The following is a 21288-nucleotide window of genomic DNA, read 5'->3' as shown; positions in this document are numbered from 1 at the left end:
ACTAAGGGCCCATAAAATATCAACATTGCATTTCTTCAAAGCTCGTTTCGCATGTAGAAAAAAAAACATTTCTTCGAGCACCGATTATGTTCTCAATAGTACCGACTAACGGGAACAGATGGCGCTGTATTAAATTCGACGCCAACATCGCATCGGTACGATAACATTCAATTTTCGCATTGAGCGTTCACTCGCTATTTGGTTCAGCGGTTTCAAGCGTCTACTCTCAAGTTGAAGCTCCGAGTTCGATTCTCAAGTGAAATGCTTGTTCATTATTCCCATGTTATTCTGGTGTTGGATACATATTGTACCAATACCTTGCATGGTGGGATAGAGTGATGGGTGGTAGCAACAAGTGGGGGTTGTCCATCGTGGCACTCACTTCTGTTGTAGCCCGAACATTTTCTTTTGATTCATCTATTAGTATAATTTAATATGTGGTGCAGATTATTATATTATATTTTGTATTAAAATGTACGTATCGACGGCGAATAAACGCACATTATCAAAACATCAGCTTTATAGGAAAAATAAAAAGAGTAAAAACTTTAGTAACTCGGCTCCTGATAAATTTATTTCGAAAAAAATATATGACGAAAGCGATGGACATAAAATAATCTGTGTTGTTAAATCGTAAAGTTTTTACACCTCGAATACACTTCGTATTCTTTTTTTCCTAGAAAAACTGTTTGAATTACCTATTATTTTTGCGTGAAAAAAATTTAGAAGGATATAATAGATAATAAAACATTATAGTCCGAAAAAAAAATCGTGTAAAAACTTTTGCACGTTTATTCGGAGAGTCGTCAATACGTATGTTATTACATAATCTATGTATTTTATGTATGTAACTTCGGCACTTATAACTTGTTTAACTAATTAATGTTTCTGTATAAAATAATTGCCATACATGTTTTTATTAAATTAATAGTAATTTTCGTGCCAGGTTAAGTATATTTAAGATTTACAATAAAAAATCAATGAATTGGAAATTGATTTTTTTAACCAATTACAATTTTTTTTCTTTGTGTGATTCTTTTTTATTGGAAAGGGGTATCTGATTAGTAGTCCTATTGAAGTTTGATAAAAATATTCCACCTCTAAGGGTGGCCAATTGTTTTTTTTTTATAATACCAAGCGACGGGGCGAACAAGTCGTGCACCTGGTGGTAAGCGACACGCCTATCCATAACAGCAGTTGCAGTGCTTTAAATCGCAAAAATCTTAGGGTCACTACCACTGCGCCAGTCGCACTGAGACTAAAGTTGACAAGTCTTATGTGCCCCTAACTGCGGTTTATTTAATTTCATCTACTTTCCTTTAACTAATTTCAATACTACTTAGCACATAGATGTAATTCCAATGAAAATAAAATTTTATGGTGACCTAGAGTTGATCTGGTGGTGAAAATAGCAGAAAAATTAGAAGAGCTCTGATATTAATAAATAAATAAATAAATAAATAAATAACGCACACACTCAACATAGCCCCGCACTAGGGAAACCCTGTGTCGCGGGTGCCATGGACACACACATAGACAACCACAAATTACACCCAAACTCTCGAGAGAAATAATTGTAGGCCATACAACTATTTCTCTCGGCCCGGGAATCGAACCTGGGACCTCTGCGTGGCAGTCCGGCATGGTAACCGTTCGGCCACGGAGGCAGTAAATAAAAAAAATTATGTAAATAAACTCCTCAACGGTATACTGCAAACTAGCTTTGTAAACACAAAAGGTAGTTGCTGTACTAGGTAAGGTTATCTTATGCGTTTTGGTGGGGATTTCCAACCAAGTTATCAAAAAATTCATTTGTCATTGAGAAGAAAGCAGTAACGAACACAGCGAAAAGCAGAGAAGAAAACTTTTGAGGTTAGTTTTTTTTTTATAAAAAAGCTATACTTTTTTCAAACCAACCAACGTTCCGAACCAGCGCGGCGCCGTTTACAAATCCCATGGTCACAGCTGACTGTCAGTGGTCATTTTAATGTGCAACAAGCGCAAAAAACTATCATCATGATTAACCCACTTCATACGTCCCACTGCAGAGCACGGTCTCCTCTCAGGCAAGTGTTTAGGCCATGCTGTTTAGCTAATACAGGTTGGGGACTTCCCAAGTTTTTCGAGAGTTGTGAACTTTCTTCGACGTCCAGGTTTCATCACAATGTATCCACCGTAAAGCTCATGGTCAATTTTTCAAATTTAAATTTCGCACATAAATTCTGAAAAAGTCAGAGGCACGAACCCGGGTTCGAACCCACTGTCTCTGTTTGAGAGCGGTAGGTCGAACCATTGGGCTACCATGGCTTACAAAAACCTAAGAACTCGATAAAAATCAATATAATTACATCGTTGTCAATATCATAGAATATCAGTTGATAAATGATCCCTAATAGAGCAGCATTTATACGGTAGTTACCGTCGTTTATTAACAATTTGCATATTAATTTCAATAAGAAATTTAATTTAGAAATTCAGCTCAACCCATGCTAGTTGAAAAACAGGTTCGGTAAACGTCATATGGATTTTTATAGCGTTTAATTAAATTGCCTGTAATCTAGGCACTAAATACATTGGATGTAAAATGTAAAGCATTACATTAAATAATGGCAGATATTAAATATTATATTAAGTAACACTCGTCTTAGATAAGACCTGTGCTCAGTTGTGTTCTCATATTAAGTTGGTCGTGTAGTAAGGTTGTGACAATGCGACTACTTTCGTCGTCATCCCACCTTATCGCCCTTTTCTCTGGTTCCTGGCCACTTACTTTTGAAATTTTGAATCGTCCTTTAATCTCTTTTCTTCGTCACTCTTACATTTCTTCTTTCCGTCGCGACTCTACTAAATTTCCGAAACGAGCACACGTGCACGACTTCACATAACATTCTAACCAGATATACCATTGTAAACCATGTAAACTAACTGCTTGTAAACATAGTATGTCTAGAAAATACAGGCCCTTTTGAGCCCTTACGCCTTTACTTTACCTGTTCTTTTCCCTTCCTGTGCCTTCTCTTTCTTGTTTCTGTAATAAAATTCATGTGAACCGAGCCTTCTATGTATTTAATTACGCTAGACCCGCGTGTGTATATGTGAAACGAGAATAGTCTTAAAGAGTATCTTTATTCGCTCATGGTTCGAGTAGAAGTGAATTATTAATTCAATTACAAATCCAGTTCTTAGGTTTTTACGATTGTTACAGAAAATAAAATAAAAATAAAAATCATTTATTGCAGACAATTATACAGTCCGTTTTGTTAGTATATTTACAAGTTATCTATTCTACTGTTAATACAAAAGTTACAGAACAAAAATAAGATTAATGATTGAAATGATTACATGATTAAATGATACCTGCTAAGTTCATCGAGCTCCCAGGACGTGAAGTTCGGTGAACCTAGCAAGCAGATCGAGATCCCACCTATCCCCTATCACTGAACTCTATTTGTGCTCTCTCGTACTCTGCGCAGGCACGATGCTACTTTTTCGAGTCCCGAAACTTTGGTTTGTTTTTTTTTTTCAAGGAACCATCCTTGAAAAAAAACAAATATACGCGATTAAGATACGAAAAAAAATAGTTTCATTTCCTATAATTGAATTACAATATGAAGAAACTTAAGCCTATTCAACATTTCCTTCAATACGCAAGTCAGCGACTTACTAATGCGACGTTGTTTCAACGTTTTCTTTTTATGACACCAAGTGACGAGATAAACAAGTTGTGCGCCTGGTGGTAAGCGACACGCCTCTTTTTTTTTCTTTTTTTTTTGACGGGGGGGAAATCTTTATGGATACCCCTGAGCCCAGGGAGACTCAGGGGTTATGTGGGGACTCTCCCTCCAGACTGGAGGGCCTACCCCAATAAAACCCTCCCGGGTTTCCCTCTCGCCGGTTGAGTCGGCGCCGTGGGATCAGTGAACATTCACCACGACGCCGCCCGGCCGCCCTAGCTAACGCCAGGGCTCCCGCGCCAACGGAGGGGCGAGTCGGTTGTCCTCCGACCCGCCCCCCAGACGAGTGAGGCCGTGCAATGCAGGCTCCGGAGTCCCTGTCCAAAGCCCGCTGGCCTCACAATTAGCGACACGCCTGCCCCTAGCAGTTGCAGTGTCACTCAGACCTTTAAATCGTAAAGATCTCAACTGTCACTGCACCTGTCATCCTGAGACAATAAGTTATGAGCGTGCTGATGCTGTCGGTGGAATGACACCCGTCGGTGGAATGGCACGTCGTGTCGATTATAATGTAGCCGCTTGGGATGTTCTGTCGACCGCAGATCTCGCGTAGTGAGTACAACGTTCATGAGTTCAACAGGGTAAATAACTAGTGGTAACAAATCCAGTTTTATAAATATTTATTCCAGTTTTAACAATATTTAAGATCTATAAAACGTTTATCGTACAAGAGATTTTGACAAACTGGTAAATGGCTCAAAAAATAAGAAGAGAAGACGTGTTCGCTGCTGCTCTCGAGCAGGGAGTGACGATGGAATGAAACAAATTCAGAATGTGAGGCAAAAGAATGGAACAATTCAAAATTTTAATTAAAATACGAATGGCCAGAAACCGGAGAAAGGCGATAAAAAGGTGGGATGACGATGGAAGGAGGTCACACCGTCACAAAGTTGACAAGCCCCGTATGCTTGTAATTACACCAATATATATATATATATATATATATACTTACTCTCCCGAAAAAGCACCACCGGTTTTTGAAGAAAAAAATATAATGTTAAAGGAAACGTTGATTTAAATTTTATAATACACAATTAAATGAAGAACAATGACACACGCCAGCCACCTGCCAAAGAAGTCACGTTGCTTCAACATACTACAGTTTTGTTGAAATATTTATAGATATAATATTTATGTGGTCTGTGTATATAATTAAACCACGACTTGTTAAAGTACTTCGTTTTTTGTCTAATCAAACACAATACCTGTCATGAAAACGCAAAAAGCTTTTTAGCAAACATTTATAATTATTTATGTTTGTCGAGTCCTTATCTACTATCCTGCAACTCTTATGTAGAAGTTTTCTATCATACAATGTTAGGTAACTGCGACAATTACTATATTACACTCGAAAATGGCCGATACTCCTATCAAAACTGATTTTTTTTCAAGTTCAAAAAAGAAAAAAGAAAAATTTTTCATGATCTTTTTGAAATTAAAAGCTAGAACCAAAACACTGACTAATATGACGTGTGGCCTTTTTTTTTTACAGAGTCCTGGCAGATTACCAGCTTGGTAAATATATACTGTGCCAGTGTCTTTTCACTATTTCCAATGACTGCCACAACCACTAAGTTTATTAATTAATTATTATTTCTCTTAGTTTATTAGGTCCTTCTATTTAAGTCTTTAATTTTTTATTTAAGCCGTTAGTTTTTAGTGAGTAGTAAATAAATTGGCAGGGAAATCAATAAAGTTTTTATCTAGCCATTTACCTGAAGGGTACATTTACAGAGCACATCGCGTCGACGTATTACGTGGGAATACAGTGCCTCTACCACGACTTTACTGTGACAGTTGTCGCTAGCGACCGCGTAAATTACTTCAAAATTTTGTATGGCAAATTATACAGCACTCCTAGCGGTCACAAGAAGAAACAAGATTTTCTATACAAATATTTTACGCGATCGCTAGCGATAACTGTTACTGCAACTTCATGATGGAGGCACTAGTCTATTTTTGAACAGAGAATACAACTTAATTTGTTCTTATTTATCCATATACTGTCCTGTCGTATTACAACAGAAGTGACATATCTCGGATGACTTATAGTGAAGTACCCATCGAGTATATAATCAGAAATAGAGACGAAATAAGGGCCATCAATCCCTGACAGCTCAACAGTCAAATGAGACTTATATCACATTTAAATATCAACTCTCGTTTGCACTGAAATCACAAATTAGAAAGCTGAAATAGTACAGCGCCAATAACTGACCTGAGTGTGCGTTTCCGTAAATTCCAAAAATGTTCTGTAATTTTATTTTAATATATAACAGACACACGCTTGGCCATAATCTCACCTGATGTTAAGCGACGATGTGACCGACGATGGGACGCGAAAAAATGCCTATTCTCTCTAGCCTTGAATAGCCCCAAATTGTACTTTACGGGAAACACAGACGACAGAATATTCCATTCCTTTGCCGTACGCATTAGAAAGGAGGAAGCAAAGCGCTTGCGAATAGGTGGTATATGAACGACATAAGGAGGTTGGAATTAAATTGAAAAGTTCCTGTGCACACTCCTCGAAATGTAGCCGATAGAAAACCGACAAACAGGCTACTATTCTGCGATGGTCGACATAATATCTCTATGAGGGGTTGTTCCATTCGGTGGTGTGGGAAAACAGCAAAACATCTAATTACAAAACAAACGGAACCACATTTCGTCGGTAATTAAATATTACATATGTAATTTTTCAATTTTCGTCCATTATAGTAAAACTCAAGTTAAACTGGTCGATTTGAAGTGAAACCGTCAATTGTTTCGAATTCGGGCTGGCCAATCGAAGCGCGGTTGTCACCGTAATGATATGGCAGAATAGTTTCCAAACAAATTAAATGACATTTCGTCTCTATTTCTGGTTATATACTGTATGGAAGTACCTAAGAGTTACTGCACACAAAACTAGTAGTATGCCACACACGTCCCTTTATCACTCAACGGCAATGTATATGGTAAGCGCAGCTTCACAATCACGAGGTCCCGCAATTCCCGGAAGAGCACCCGAGCGAGGTCTCAAGTTTAGAGGGTAATTCTGCAAGCGCGCTCCATACAGACGAAGTTGGAATCTATTGTGGATATTAGCTAATCAAACTCATTGGCATTCTGTAAATACGGTCTAGAAACCAATATCGATATTCGCGGTAAATCAAATCAGTTACCCGTTATATTAAATAATTTTTACATTTTTCACCCTCGTGGGGGTTGAATTTCGAAAATTCCATTGTTAGTGTCCTGCACTAAATAAAAGTAACATAGTCTCAAGTATTCATGTTTCTTGGATTTATAGTTTTTTGTTAAATTTAGAATTAAAAAGTCGTTGATTTCCGCAAAAAAGAAGCCAACTTTGTATAACTATTTTCATTACAATATTAAAATTTTTTACAGATTTGGAAAACCTGTGACTACTAGCTAAAGTAACGAATTCCATATATTAAAAAGCTATATCTACAAATGTACCCTATTATTGTAAAATAAATAACATGAAAACAAAACACATCATTTGTACTCGGGCCGATATGGCGGACCTCGCGAGGGCGCTCGTGTATGCTTATTTTTTTTAGAGAGAGAGAATGTTACATTAATTTCATAACATATTTTTATGTAATTTGTCATAAAAAAAAACTGGGATTTGCTAGAGATTTTTAACCTAAAAACTAATCTAACCTAAAAAAATTACGCCCTGTTCCGTGTCCGGCTCAAAAGTTTCCATTATACAAGCAGCATTGCCTCGCTGAAGGGTAATGGACACTTGGTGAACCAACCACGACCCAGAGCGGTGATCGCAGCCCTTGTCTCTGAGTCGGCGACCCAACTCTTTAAACAAGTACCGAGCTTCCGAAGGCCCCGTGCGTCGTCTCGACCGCGACCGGTACGAAGTCGTACATCGGCTCCAAGGCAGAATATTTAGCATTTATCATTAGAAACACAATTTCACGTAGTATTATTCATAACGGAAACAGTATAAGAATAATAGTTGTTAAATGTTGAAGCCAAGTAAAATTCATTTCACGTATTAAATAGTTAATCTTGTTTAATATTTTTGCTGGTATATGTTTTAAATATGTATTATGTTATAGAAGTATATATATAATCACAATTGACAAAATGGCTTTTGAAACATTGCTTTTAAAGTAATAAAGAATATTTAGTAGTTACAAATACCAATTGATTTTAATTCACAATGCAAATTGATTTGTAATTGTAGAGACAAATGTGAAATACCATTAACATTTGCACATCTGCGTGCTGGTTGAATACAATGTACCTTATTTTACTCAAGATCTGTTTAAATACTGTATTCTGGAAAATAAACGTATTCATTTCTATTCTATTAAAGATAACGCTAATTAATAACTATGTATTTTCAAACATGAAACTATGAAATGCTCGACCCGCCTTGTTGTCGAAGATCCACTTCACGTCTCCGTATCGTACACAAGTAAAATAGTAATTATCCATGGTAGTAGTTCACAGAAACACTTTCATGTCATTTAGCGTCCATGGCGCAATGCAGTAATTGGCTGTTGGGCCAAACATTAACCTCAACGCATCGATGGCCGTCTAATTGTAATGGTAAGAGCTGATAATGAAGCCCTTTGTTTTTACACTCCTACCTACATGTAGTATAACACCAAATTTTGTTTACGTCCAGTTTGCTACTATAACCTTTCCTCGCCTGTCAAGCTGTCGTTATCTATCGATGTCGATGCTAGTTAGCATTGGGGATTTTTTTACGGGCTAAGTATTATCGCTTTAGCAGGTCACATCTTGGGCTACACATCGAATCAAATGGGTTCTATCAATAATTTATATTCATATGCGTATAAAAAAAGTAGGCAGATCAGTCAAGTTTGGTAACTCGCAGTTGAGCTCCTTTTTGAAAGAGTTTGTCCAGGCAAGTACTGCCACCTTACCTATTTCTGTCACCAAGCAGTAGAATGAGCATCAGTGCGTTTCGGTTTTGAAAGGTAAGTAAGAGCCCAGTTACACGAGGCGAAAGTTTTCGCGCGGCCGCCGCGCGGCGACCACCCAGTTACCACGCCTTCATGTACATTAATGGCAAATCTGAATTCTGTTTACCAGGCAACAACATTTAAATTCCTCTGAATAATAAAACCGCGCGGTCGCAGTACGGCCGCCGCGCGGACCTCCGCGTAAGCCAAATTCAAGTCAGCCTCGCCCGCGTGGCTGGGACACTCATTTAACTTAAAACGTAAAAGCTAAACTAATAGAGCATATTTTGCCATGACAGTTAGACGCACGCGGTCGCTGAGCGGCGGCATCGCGGACTCCGTCCATGAGCGCGCGCTGTGAAATTCGTGTCGAATTAATGCGCCCTTATGCTGGTGAAATTATAGATACATGGGACTTGTCAATTTATGTCTCAGGGTGATGGCAGTGGCAGTGCCCCTCAGATCTTTGTGATTTAAAGCTCTGAGCAGCACTTCATCTGTTATGGGTAGACGTGTCGCTTACCAACAGATGCACGACTCGTTCGTCCCGTCACTTTGTGTCATAAAATTAAACATTTTTCTTTTTTTTAACAATTAAAGGTTTTTGCGGATATTAAAATAAAAAAAAATCTAATTGGAAAAAAATCATTGATTAATGACTATCATTTGAAGTAAAATGACAAATTAAAAAAAACTGTTTGAGAAAATTGCGATTAAAGTATTCCGTTCAATGTTGTCTTGACTTTTGGGAATCTCTGTCCAGGTTATTTTGGACTGCGAAAATCCTTGTTCATTGACAATTTAACAGACTTGGGTAAGATTCTTAGACTATTGTTCCTTTAATCTTTTTCCTTCCCCTAAGGTAACATTACCTACTCTTATTTTGAAAGAAACGAGCATAGATCTGTCAAAATAAATAAACTTGTCAGATCGAACAATTTACCATTCACTTGGGGATACGATCTACCAATTACCAGCTACCAACGGGTACAAAAAGAAGTCGCGAACGAATAATGGCGCGTAACTTTCAAAACTTCTTTCTTAACTGTCAATGTTATGTCATATTTGACATCAAGAATTTTTTATCTTTCCATTTCACACAGTTATCAATGTAATAAATTACTAGTTTTTTAAGAAAAAAAACAAAAACAATCTTCAAAACCTTTCATTCAAAGTAAGATGGAACTTCAAAATTACCCAACTTGGTGGTAAGTTAAGAAAGAAACGATGTGACTGCTGTATCTTAGTTTTATTTAATAAAAATGTCAACCAGACTATTCACCTAATACATATAGTGTACAGAAACCCCACCATGAGTTCACAGATACAGTGTCGCTATCAATCGCATAAAATGTTTGACAATTTGGTATGGAAAATTGTACATCGCCTCCAGAGCCAATTTGTATACAAATATTTTACGCTGACTGTTGTGATAACTGGCACTGTAAACTTATATTAAAGACACAAATAAAATTGTAAAAGTAATTACGATATTGCAAATGCGTTTCTGGCCGCCATTGAATTAAAAATTTAAATTTCTTTTACAGCTACGATTACACTGGCCCACGGTAAACAGAAGCAAAACTTTGTAACAAAAAAAATTGTAAACAATTTTTTTTTCGTTAATTAAACATTTTGCCAAACGCTGTACAACATGATACTGTAAATGTTTCAAATTAGTCAACGGGCAATTGTATTAAATTACAAAACATAAGAGAATCGATATTAAAACTTGGTAGTTATCCGCAATATAAGAATTATCTTACACATGTACGTTGTATGTATGATTCTAACTTCGAAAAATATATTTGACTCACCCGCATGTGTACAATTACGTGTCCAGTCTCACAAATTAATTACGAAGTTAAATTCGTTGCTTCGATATTTAAGCTTCGGATTAAAATCCACTTTGAACACAATTATCTTTTCGATTGCGACGAAAGTAGATTTACGTATTTACTTTAAAACAATTGAAAATATAGCTCGATGGAAATAAATAGTGTCTTGTAAGTGTGATGCTTGTGATAACCACATTGTAAGTCTGTCGAGGGTTCCAAAAAGATATTTTTAAATACAATCAGCAACCATAAACGCAAGATGTATAGGTCGGTAAGCGACCTCTCCAGATCACATAATTGAAAAAAGTTCCACAGCATCGTAAATAAATTCGTCCTAATTGACATAATTAGAAAAAAAAAAACTCAACATTACCGTAGTTTATGCATCATTTGGAAACTTTAGTTCTTTGAAATCTGCCTCATAAAATGTTGCTTGCATCGTCTAATGGACGAGTCTGGAAGGCGGTCCAATTAATCAAGAGTACGCTTGTGGATTAATAAACAGGCATAGTACTTGCATGATGGTTGATTGCACTTGGGTAACCAGCTTGTTAACTATTAGTAGGAGTGGAAAGATGCAAGTGTTCTTACAATTAAACGTGAAGAGTAGACATAGTAGATACCATCAAATTAATTTATACACGTATGACTGTAAAGACCAACTTCTTGGATAATCTTACTAAAACTTATACAAAATCTTATTGATACAAGATTATTTTCTTGCGATCATACTCAAAATATAATCGATAAAGCTGTAAAATGAAATTATAATTGTTCCCAGATTACCGTGCATACTTAGCATAGCATCTGGCATGGTTTGCTGGGAGACGTTGGTTCGAATCCAATCGAATCCAAGAGAATATTTTCCAAGTTTTTCTTCGACTCGTATTTCGATCTTTGTTTAATAATTATAAAAAAGCTACTGGAGTAATTTCACAATAATTGAATATCATGGTGGTGAAAAATTGTGACATTCAATAAAACTTAATTGATTCAAGTTCTCAACTGTGTTTTGTTTAAAATAACTTCTTTATCGATATAATGAATCGCGACGTTGTATCATTACAGTGCCAAATTAACATTCTTGTCAAAAGCCAAACTGGTGTGAACATATTTCACACTTATCAGTTCCCTTTTTATACGATATCGCGTGCGACATCACTGTCTATTGCCTCCATTGCATGTCGAGTCTTGGGGGTCGACTTATGCTTATCATGATATTCTGTGAATAGCAAAAACTGTTTGCGATTGACATCCATCGGATCGTTAAATCTTCTTCTGAGCGGTCAGATGGGTCGGTTACATAAACTTGGTTCTAAATTATTCTTTCTATATATTTGCTTTGAATATTATTCCTCGTTCTGTACTTTTACCCACTTTTCTATTGAGGCCTACCAGAGTTTCTTTTGTGTGCTATTTTTGACATGTCCCCAATCCTCAAGTCTCCAGGTATCATTTAGTTTGCAATTTCTTTTATTTGGCTTACAAAATTGGTTACAGAGTTATCAGTCTTAACTAGACATGCTTTAATATAATTCGAATACAATGGAACCTACTAGATGTAAGCACAACATGCATATAATTTTCACATAAATCTTCTTACGAACTAATTTGGACTCGGATAGCCCAATTTCTGTTATAAACTATAATATCTAACTACCTGCATTTCCGCGTATGACAGTCCTGGTTCCGTTAGGCTCAATTTACATTATCGCAGAACGGAATGGATGCTAATGTTTGTGAAAATTGCATAATGAACGTTATGTCAATTCTGTAACGTGCAAACTAGATACGAGCCCACAGGCGCGCGTCTTCCAGAAAATTTTCGCGCAGTCTCGAAAATTTCCGGCAGTTACTGTATCGTATCTAGTTTGTACGTTACGAAATTGGAATAAAGTTCAATATACTGTATACATTTCGCTATTAAAATTGGCTTCCATTCCATTCCATCGCAGCAATATAAATTGCGCCTTAGACTTGCATTTGCTGCTTATAATATACAAGTACAAGATATATGACACCAATTCAAGAACACAGTAAACTTAAAAGAACAAGAAAACAGACAGATATTAAAATATTATAAATACGATTTATAATTATAAATAGTAATAGCAGCAGAGCTCCTGTCAAAGAGTTTGTCCGGAGTAGTATTGCCGCCTTACCTATTTCTGCCGCCAAGCAGTAATGTGAATATAACTGCGTTCCGGTTTCGGAGGGTAAGGGTGCTGGTGAAATCACAGGCACATAGGACTTCTCAACTTAAGTCTCAAGGTGTCGGGATCTTTGTGGTTAAAGCTCCGAGTGGCACTGCAACGGTTAGGGACAGGGGTGTCGCTTATCACCAGCCACACGACTTGTTCGTTCTGTCACTTAGTATTATAAAAAAAATGTTTTTAATTACGCCTTCAGTTCATGCGTAATATAATAAAATAAACTACAGTACTTAGTAGTGACCTATAACAATGAAAATGTGAAAAAAACCGATTTAAATTAATAATCAATAGAGACGTTTTGTTAAATTCACAATGTCAACCTACGTAATCGTAACTTATACTTGCGTAACTTTCTAAGTATGGCAGTTTATTATAATTCTACTTAATTATTTTCGCAAATGTTTAGCAGTAATTCAATTTAAATAATGACAATGCGTGCGACCGGGTGGCAGAGTGAATCATACTGACTTCATAATGGTCCACGCTAAAGCGTTTATTGCTGTAATAAAACAGAAATCCCATTATTATACTCTGTTATTGGCATGTCGGTAAATATACCTATGTCCTACCTTTGTCATTTCAAGAGGGACTTTATTTGATATACACGCCGACAGTGACCTTAAATAAACGACTACGTTTGGACCTTACTTCAACGATGTAGAGTCTCTATCTCCCCGGTTACGGCGGCAAAGACAAAACAAGCTCGAAACCGTTGTCTTACACAACGCGAAGTGCAATAAAGTCTTCAATATTGACTTGATAATTACCCAGCCTGAACTAAGTTTACGTATACAACTATGCATATAAACTTGGCGCCATATAATTGAATTAATAAGGGCGGGCAGCTTATAGAATGTCATTAGATTATAGGTAACCCACGCGCAAGATCCCGTCGATATGCCTAATTGATTCCCTTCGCCGATCGCTAGATGGCGTTAATTCTATTCTACAAAGGCTGAGACCTCTCGTTTACCATCAACCTTGATTACATAGCGGTAAAGCTCAGTATCTAAGATATCTAGTACTCCGACAGTGATCATAACGTTGTATGGCGTTGGTAATAGCAAGCTAATCGTCGATAATTAGCTGATAGGCATGTATTTATTACGAACGAAACACGCTACCGTTCTGCTCTTTATTGGTGTTATTATAGTAAACGCTGGGCTGGTGTCAAGAGCTGGATTTCCACGGCAGTAATCTAGATAAATACTAAGATATGAACGTAGAGATCTTAGTTAAAGAGTTAGAAATGAGACAAAGTCATTAAATTGATAAAATTGATAGCAATTATATATATATATATACCATGTCAACTGAAACATCGTAAGTCCTTTATACGATAGAACTGACGACCTTTTTTCAAGACTCAACCCGTCTTGTTTTTAGGAAAATGTACCATAAATTCTCCAAAACAGCGTAGCTCTCGTGTCGCCCTCATAAAATTCGAGTTAAGCCTGTGTCGCAGGATCCATCAAAGTGAAGAGGTGGCCAAATAATCCTCAGGGAGCTAATGAACCGCTTTAAGGCAACGATAAACGAAAGTAGGTGGCGGTGTTTGCCAAGATTATGGGCTCAAGATATGTGAAACTTAACATCCTGAGACATCTTTCTGGTTTTAAGAGCCACTTGTATCAATAAAATTATATCCTCTAGACTCTTTATGCTCCAAGAAGTTGATCTTTTAAATCAATGTGCAGAATAAGGTATAATAAAATAATGTAACTACACATTTATTGGCAAAAATCTTTTCTTATTTAAAATTTACTTGTTGAAATTTATTATTGGAATTTACATATTTATTACATTATTAGTATTCACGATATGATGCGTGCAAATAATTGAAGTTGTAAATTTCATTCCTTAAGAAAGCCGAAGAGCGATATAAAAATATATATTTTTTTATATAAACAAAACATTATTTTCACATATTAAGTGAAGTTTTAATCGGTGAAAAGATCTTATTTTTATTACCAAACAAACGGTATTGTACCGAGAAACTTTAGTGTCTCTTTGAACAGCTTACGAGAGTTTTCAACAGCAGCCATTCTTGCAAATTGTTTATTCTGAAGACTTCGCAACAAAATCCTTCAGGACATTCTTTTATCTGGGAGTTTGCATCGCAATTAATTTTATGTAAATTTTTTCCGTTCATTTGTTAGCGTTATCGATTTGGCACAAGCAATTAGTTGCTCGACCCAATCTCGCCGAGGTATCGAACATGATTGATGGTGTTTTTACCTTATTACCGATATTGCCCCCTCCCCACGGCTTATCGGGTATCTCAGGAGGGGATAAAAGTGATGAAAGACTGGTAGGTCACTCATCGAGTTTGCTCGGGACGCTATGCCCAATCGAGATAACACTAACGGGATTAATAATGATAGCGATATTAAATTACTTATAAACACTTAATTCCATTTATTAAGGAGCACTGTTATGATGAAATAATTATTTAATTATCAACATTATATGTCAATCAGTTTCGGCAATTAAAGACATTATTTTGTTACCGGTACCAATCTCTTGAGGCTCGTTTACATGTGGACAGCTGCCTCGAATCAGCCTTATTTTCATTTAAATAAAGAAATCATTCAGAAGTAGAGTGCAACAACTATTTGTTTACTATTCGATATTCGGCTATACGGCCTGTTTCTTACTATTTGGCTGAATACCGAATACCTATAAATATGGGGAAAAATGAATAAAAAAAACACATAAATATCATGTAACTTTTATGATGCCGAATTCTTCGCTTCTTCATTTTTTCGAGACCAAAGGAAATGTAATATAACTAAAAAAATACACTTTTCTAAGAGATCAAAAAGGTAACATAATGAAATGAAAACTACCTACTTATTACGTAGTTTTCTCATTACTAAATAAACGCTCGTAAAATCAGCCAAGTACTCATTATTTGCAAAGCAAAGTAACGTTAAGTTATTGAAAATTCACCAAACTGAATTAAGCAATAAAATGAAATAAGCAATTAAATTAAAGTACATTGTTTTCTCTGTACAAAATTTACTATTTTTTATTGAATTGATATTCAATTATTTTTTATGTGAAATTACTCCACTAGTTTGTTATAATTATTAATACAAAAATCGTTCACATAGAAAAAATTGCTTCGATCCGGCCGCATTCGAACCGACGTCTTCTAGCAAACCGTGTCAGACACTATGCCGACTAAGCCACGGAACGAACCAGCGCACCTCACGAATTTTTCTATTATTTAACATAATTAAATGTGCCTTAACCTGGCCGAATATTCGACTATTTGGCCACGTTGTTGAGGCCGAATATATCAATCGTTGCAACACTACTCAGAAGTAGATATTTGTTCGCTGTTCAAATTGTAATTTTATTAACGGTTTTTTCAGTGGGCGGAATGTCTCGCGGCGGCAGCGGCGCCGGCAAGACAGCCACCGCGAAGCGTGTCCCACCACCAGCCGTGCCTGGAGACGCCTTCGGTACTCCGCAGCACCGCCACTCCGGCTCCAGCTTCGGATCACAAGGCTATGCATCCTGTGAGGAGCAGCCATATCCTCAACCGCCTGATACGCCGTCTCATACTCGTGGTAAGCAAAATGCTTGTTGTTCAAAGTAGGTATGGATGGGATGTTTATCACATTGAAAAACTATAGCTTTTTGTTTTATTGAATTTTTTTGTGAAAGAACTCCACTAGTTTTATTAATAATCATAATAAATTTTTTTATGAAATTTTTAGAAAAACTATGATAATTTCAAAACATTGTCTTCTGCCAACGAACAGAAACATTATATACTCTAAAGGAATGTTATCAAAAACATTATGTATGATGGAGCTCAAATATAGAACAAATTACCGTAATATTAATGAAATATAGTCGTACCAATTATTAAAAAATAAATAAAATTCAACATTATGAGGAATTTCTCAGTTTTTATGGTTTTGTTTCAATATTTATAATATTGATATGAAAGTGTAACCATGGCTATCTATAAGCAATACTTGATTGGGGCCTTGTCATCGAGTATATAACCAGAAATAGAGAGGAAATGTCATTTAATTTGTTTGAAAACTATTCTGCCATATCATTATTGTGACAACTGCGCTCCGATTGGCTAGCTCGAGTTCGAAACAATTGACGGGTTTCGTCAATGGGTGTCGTCAACTGTTTCACTTCAATTCGACCAGATAACTTGAGCTTTGCTATAATGGAAGAAAATTGCAAAATTACATATTTAATATTTATTTACCGATGAAATGTGATTCCGTTTGTTTTGTAATTAGATGTTTTGCTGTTTTTCCCACACCACCGAATAGAACAGCACGGCATTGTTAGAGATGTTATCTTTATTACAATAAATACAGAATATTTTTTGGAATATACGGAGACGTACACACAGGTCAGTAGTTGGTCTGTCTATATTTCAGTGCAAACGGGAGTTGATATTTACAAGAGCTGTATCGCTAATGTGTTACCAGGAATATATGGCCCTTATTTTGTCTCTATTTCTGGTTATATGCTCGATGGGCCTTGTTTTTATTTTTTCTTATTATACTAGAACACCAAATTTTATTTCTATACCTTCATTTGAATATTTTCTCAACACGTACTCTCTATAGAAAATTTATGATACATATTTTTATTTGGAGAAATAAATATCATAAACCATAAATCTATATTAGCACATGATATTCATGAGTGTCAGCAGCTGCTTAGCACACAATCACAATATAGTAATACCCTTACTTACTTTTTAATTTTAAGTGTATTTATTCTAGATGACCACTCAGACTACGGCAGCACGGTGTCAGGAGTTTCAGGCGTCAGCGGCGCCAGTGGTAGTCTTGGCAAGAGTCCTGCAGGAGGGGGGACATTTACATTCCCGCCGCCTGCGCAGCCGCTCACGCACAAAGCCGCTGTGTACTATCATCACCAGCTCGCGCTTAGTGACGATCAGGGCATTGATATGACCCAGGTAAAGTAAAGTTTTTAAACATCTTTATCTATCTATCTAATTGCCTCTTTGGCCGAACGGTTACCATGCTGGACTGCCACGCAGAGGTCCTGGGGGTCTACCATAACTTTCCAAAAACAATCTTATATCAATGTAAGCTTAAAGTAAGCTTATTATAATATTACTCATATTCGTGTCATGACGAACCTATCAACCAAGTAATATATTGCAAAATTGATTGAACGAACGAATGATTTCCCAATTTTGTTAATTCCTTACTAAAAATACCACGGTAACGCAAAACTGTATAATGCCATCTCTTTCTTTTATGATGTTCCAAATCGTCTTATCGTAGTATAATGTTTAAGTACTTAATATTACAGAAAATTTTGACAGTTTAAAAAAGAAAAGTATCTAATAATAAAATTTATTAAAATTACATTGTTTTCAATTATAAACTCTACTCAATACTCACGCCCTGACTTGAGTATTGAGTAGAGTTCTGGAATACGACCCTAAGATTGCTAAACTTGACATAAGAGCAATATTACTTTATTGTTAAAGTCGTGTCATAGTACGCACTAAGTAAATGAATTTGCAGCTTTGTGACGCTGCCAGTAAAACATCATAGTTCTAACATTACAATAAGCTTACTTTAAGCGCGTTATGGTACGAAAAGTCAATGTAAGGTTAAAGTAATATTGTTTTAAGAGGTTGTGGTAGGCCCCCTGATTCGATTTCCGGGCCGGCCGGGAGAAATATGTGTGTGGCCTACATTTATTTCTCTCGTGAGTTTGGGTGTAATTTGTGGTTGTCTATGGGTGTGTCCATGGCACCCGGGATACAGGGTTTCCCTAGCGCGGGGCTATGAGTGTGTGCGTTATTATTATTATTATTAGGTTTCACTTGGAGTTAATTTCTAAAATACCATTTAGTTTTTTTTGTCAACAATACGACGTACATTCATGTCTTACAAACATTGTTAACTTTTTCCAGAGTCCCGGTCGGGACAGTCCAGGCTCATCGTCAGGTTCAGCAGGCTCCGGGTCGAGGCACTCGTCAGCATCGTTGGATAGTGGGCGAGCATCGGGCCGTATGCCCCATCACCATCATGCTGCCTGCCATTGTGGAGATACCGTGGATAGAGTCCGTGCTATGATCGCACAGGGACTACCTGTAAGTGTCCTCGAGTGATGTAGTTTTTTTTTTTTTTTTTTTTTTATACTTGACAGGCAAATGACTCCACTCCACCTGATGTTAAGTGGAAAGTGGTATCCAAACGCGAAGGAACCTAGTTTTTAATACGAATTTGTTTCACATTATGATAGTAGTAACTATATTTACTAGACAGTGGTTTGTAGATGTAAGTCTTTCCAGAGGAAAAAGAAAATTTTGAACAGTTGCGTCCGCATTAATCTCTGCCACATCTAAATAAAATATCATAATCTCAGTACAAAGTACTAAAAAAATATCATAAAATATACAAGCAATGGTTTAGCCCCACCACCTCTCTAGCAGAGAGTAGTCGGTTCCGAAAAAATCCGAATCCGAAAAATCCGAACTTCGGGCTTGCACCTCTGAGCTTGCACCTCTGAGTTTTTCGGAATTTATGTGCGAATTTAATTTGAAATTTACCGTTACCTTTTCAGTGAAGGAAATCATCGTGATAAAACCCGCATACATCTGCAAACCAATTTAATGATGTGCGTGAATTTGCATCCGTACTGGGCCCACTCGTTTGAACTACAACTTAAATCCTTTCATTGTGAGACGAGGCCCAGTGCTCAGCAGTGAGACTATATGTAGGCTAACTACTATTTGTCGATTAAGATTAAGAAGAGATTAATTTTTACTAACCGACTTCCAGAAAAGGAGGAGGTTCTCAATTCGACTGAATTTTTTTTAAGTATGTTACGCGATAACTCCATTTGTGAACCGATTTCGATGATTATTTTTTTGTTGGAAAGAGGGTACCTACCTCAGTATTCGTCCCATTTAAGTTTGAACAAAATTTTTTACCTCTAAGACTGGCAAACTAGGGGATGAATCCGGTTACGCGCACTTTCTGGCAACCGATTTTAGTAAAACTTGGCAAATAGATGTAATTCCACGAACTTTTGAGGTCGGTTTTTTTAGTACTCTGTACTGAAATTATTATATTCATAGAATGTTAGGGATAACATGTTTTTATTTGTTAGAAGTGTATTTAAACAATTTTGCAATCGATAGTACGAAAGACCACACGACGCTATGCACATTACCAATATAAACAGGTCTTGTCAAACCTACGAGTAGTTACAAACTAAGTTAAACTCTCGAGTGCTTCGAGATTGGTTTTGTCTTTTTAATTTATTAAAGTTTGATTCAATTTCATTTGAATGTTAAACTAGTACAATGTGTAAATATTCAACTGCAAAGCAGAAGCTTTGTCACAAAATTTTGAGAAAAAGGCATTCTGTTTAATTTTGATTCTTTTTTAAATGTAAAATGTTACTTTAATTGCTGTAATATAAACGTTTTATGTTCTCACCTTTTTGTTCCGCTAAATATTGTGTGGGTTATTTTATTATACATTTACAAAAGGTTATTATAGCAAAATATATATATGTAAACATTTTAACTATATAACCGCCAATTTCAAAATAAACCACCTACTATTTCAAAGTTACTTTCTTAGCATCACTAACTTAAACGTCGTGAACTTTCAATTTGGAAAATAACGTCGAGTAACATCACCAACAACGACTTGCAATGTTTTTTGGGCACGCGAAAACGGAGCGGCATATAGGTTTCTCCATTGGAGTGAAAATGATGGGTACTTAAAAAATACGTGCTAAGTGTGTAGTATTTTGTATGAGATTTAAAATAAAAAAAGACTAACTAAAATTTCCGGAGTTATTAAATATTTTTAGGCGTTTTATAAATAATATAAATATGTCGTTGATTTTAGCAGCAGGTAAGCTGGTGGGTATTATTTTATGTGAACCCTTCGCCACTGCTGAGCACTACTATCTATCATTATTATCCAACTGAAACTAGATTATCATTCTTCATTTAATTCGTATCAGCTGTTCTAAAAACGATTTTTTTCTTTAGGATCCAGACATAATTCATGCCTGGCTGGCAGATCTTCAAATGGAGGAGTACGCGAGATTGTTCATAGAGGCGGGGTATGATCTTCCCACTGTCACCAGAATGACTCCGGAGGACTTAACTGCCGTTGGAATTAAAAAGCCTAATCATCGCAAGAGATTAAAGGCCGAGCTTGCCAATTTAAATGTACCGGATAATTTGCCGGATTATATCCCGGTAAGTGTGTGAAATTTTCTTCTTTTCTCCTATAGCACGCCTTTCCGTCGAAAGTGTAGAGTCTACGTCGAGGTTTGTGTCCACCTGGGCACATTGAGGTCAGCTACTCAATATATAAGACGTGTTTAAAATCTTTAGCTCGCCCTTCTATGCGGTGGCGCAGACAAGGCCTTTCGGCCAACTGCTAATTGTCCTGAACTGGAAATAAAGATGTAGCATCTGTCTTATTTAAACCCTCCGCAATAATGATCGATACGTCAGTGATTATCCTAGACAACTTATCTACGT

The 21288-nt window shown here is 36.5% G+C and overlaps 1 protein-coding gene across 4 annotated transcripts in view; it reads left to right on the top strand.

The window, feature by feature from the left end:
- Positions 1-21288, top strand: part of LOC113233908 (caskin-2) — a 411484-nt gene that overhangs the window by 383642 nt on the left and 6554 nt on the right. For all 4 annotated transcript variants that reach the window (XM_026469140.1, XM_026469137.1, XM_026469138.1 and 1 more), the window contains 4 exons: positions 16127-16324; positions 17516-17712; positions 18688-18867; positions 20788-21000. In XM_026469140.1, coding sequence (XP_026324925.1) covers positions 16127-16324; positions 17516-17712; positions 18688-18867; positions 20788-21000 — 788 coding nt within the window. The remainder of the gene's footprint in view (positions 1-16126; positions 16325-17515; positions 17713-18687; positions 18868-20787; positions 21001-21288) is intronic.

The sequence above is a fragment of the Hyposmocoma kahamanoa genome, unplaced genomic scaffold (genome assembly GCF_003589595.1).
Source record: "Hyposmocoma kahamanoa isolate Upper Pololo Valley unplaced genomic scaffold, ASM358959v1 80, whole genome shotgun sequence".
In the NCBI taxonomy this organism is placed as follows: Eukaryota; Metazoa; Arthropoda; class Insecta; order Lepidoptera; family Cosmopterigidae; genus Hyposmocoma; species Hyposmocoma kahamanoa.
The sequence above is the reverse complement of the archived record's forward strand: the minus strand, read 5'-3'. Positions and strand labels throughout refer to the sequence as shown.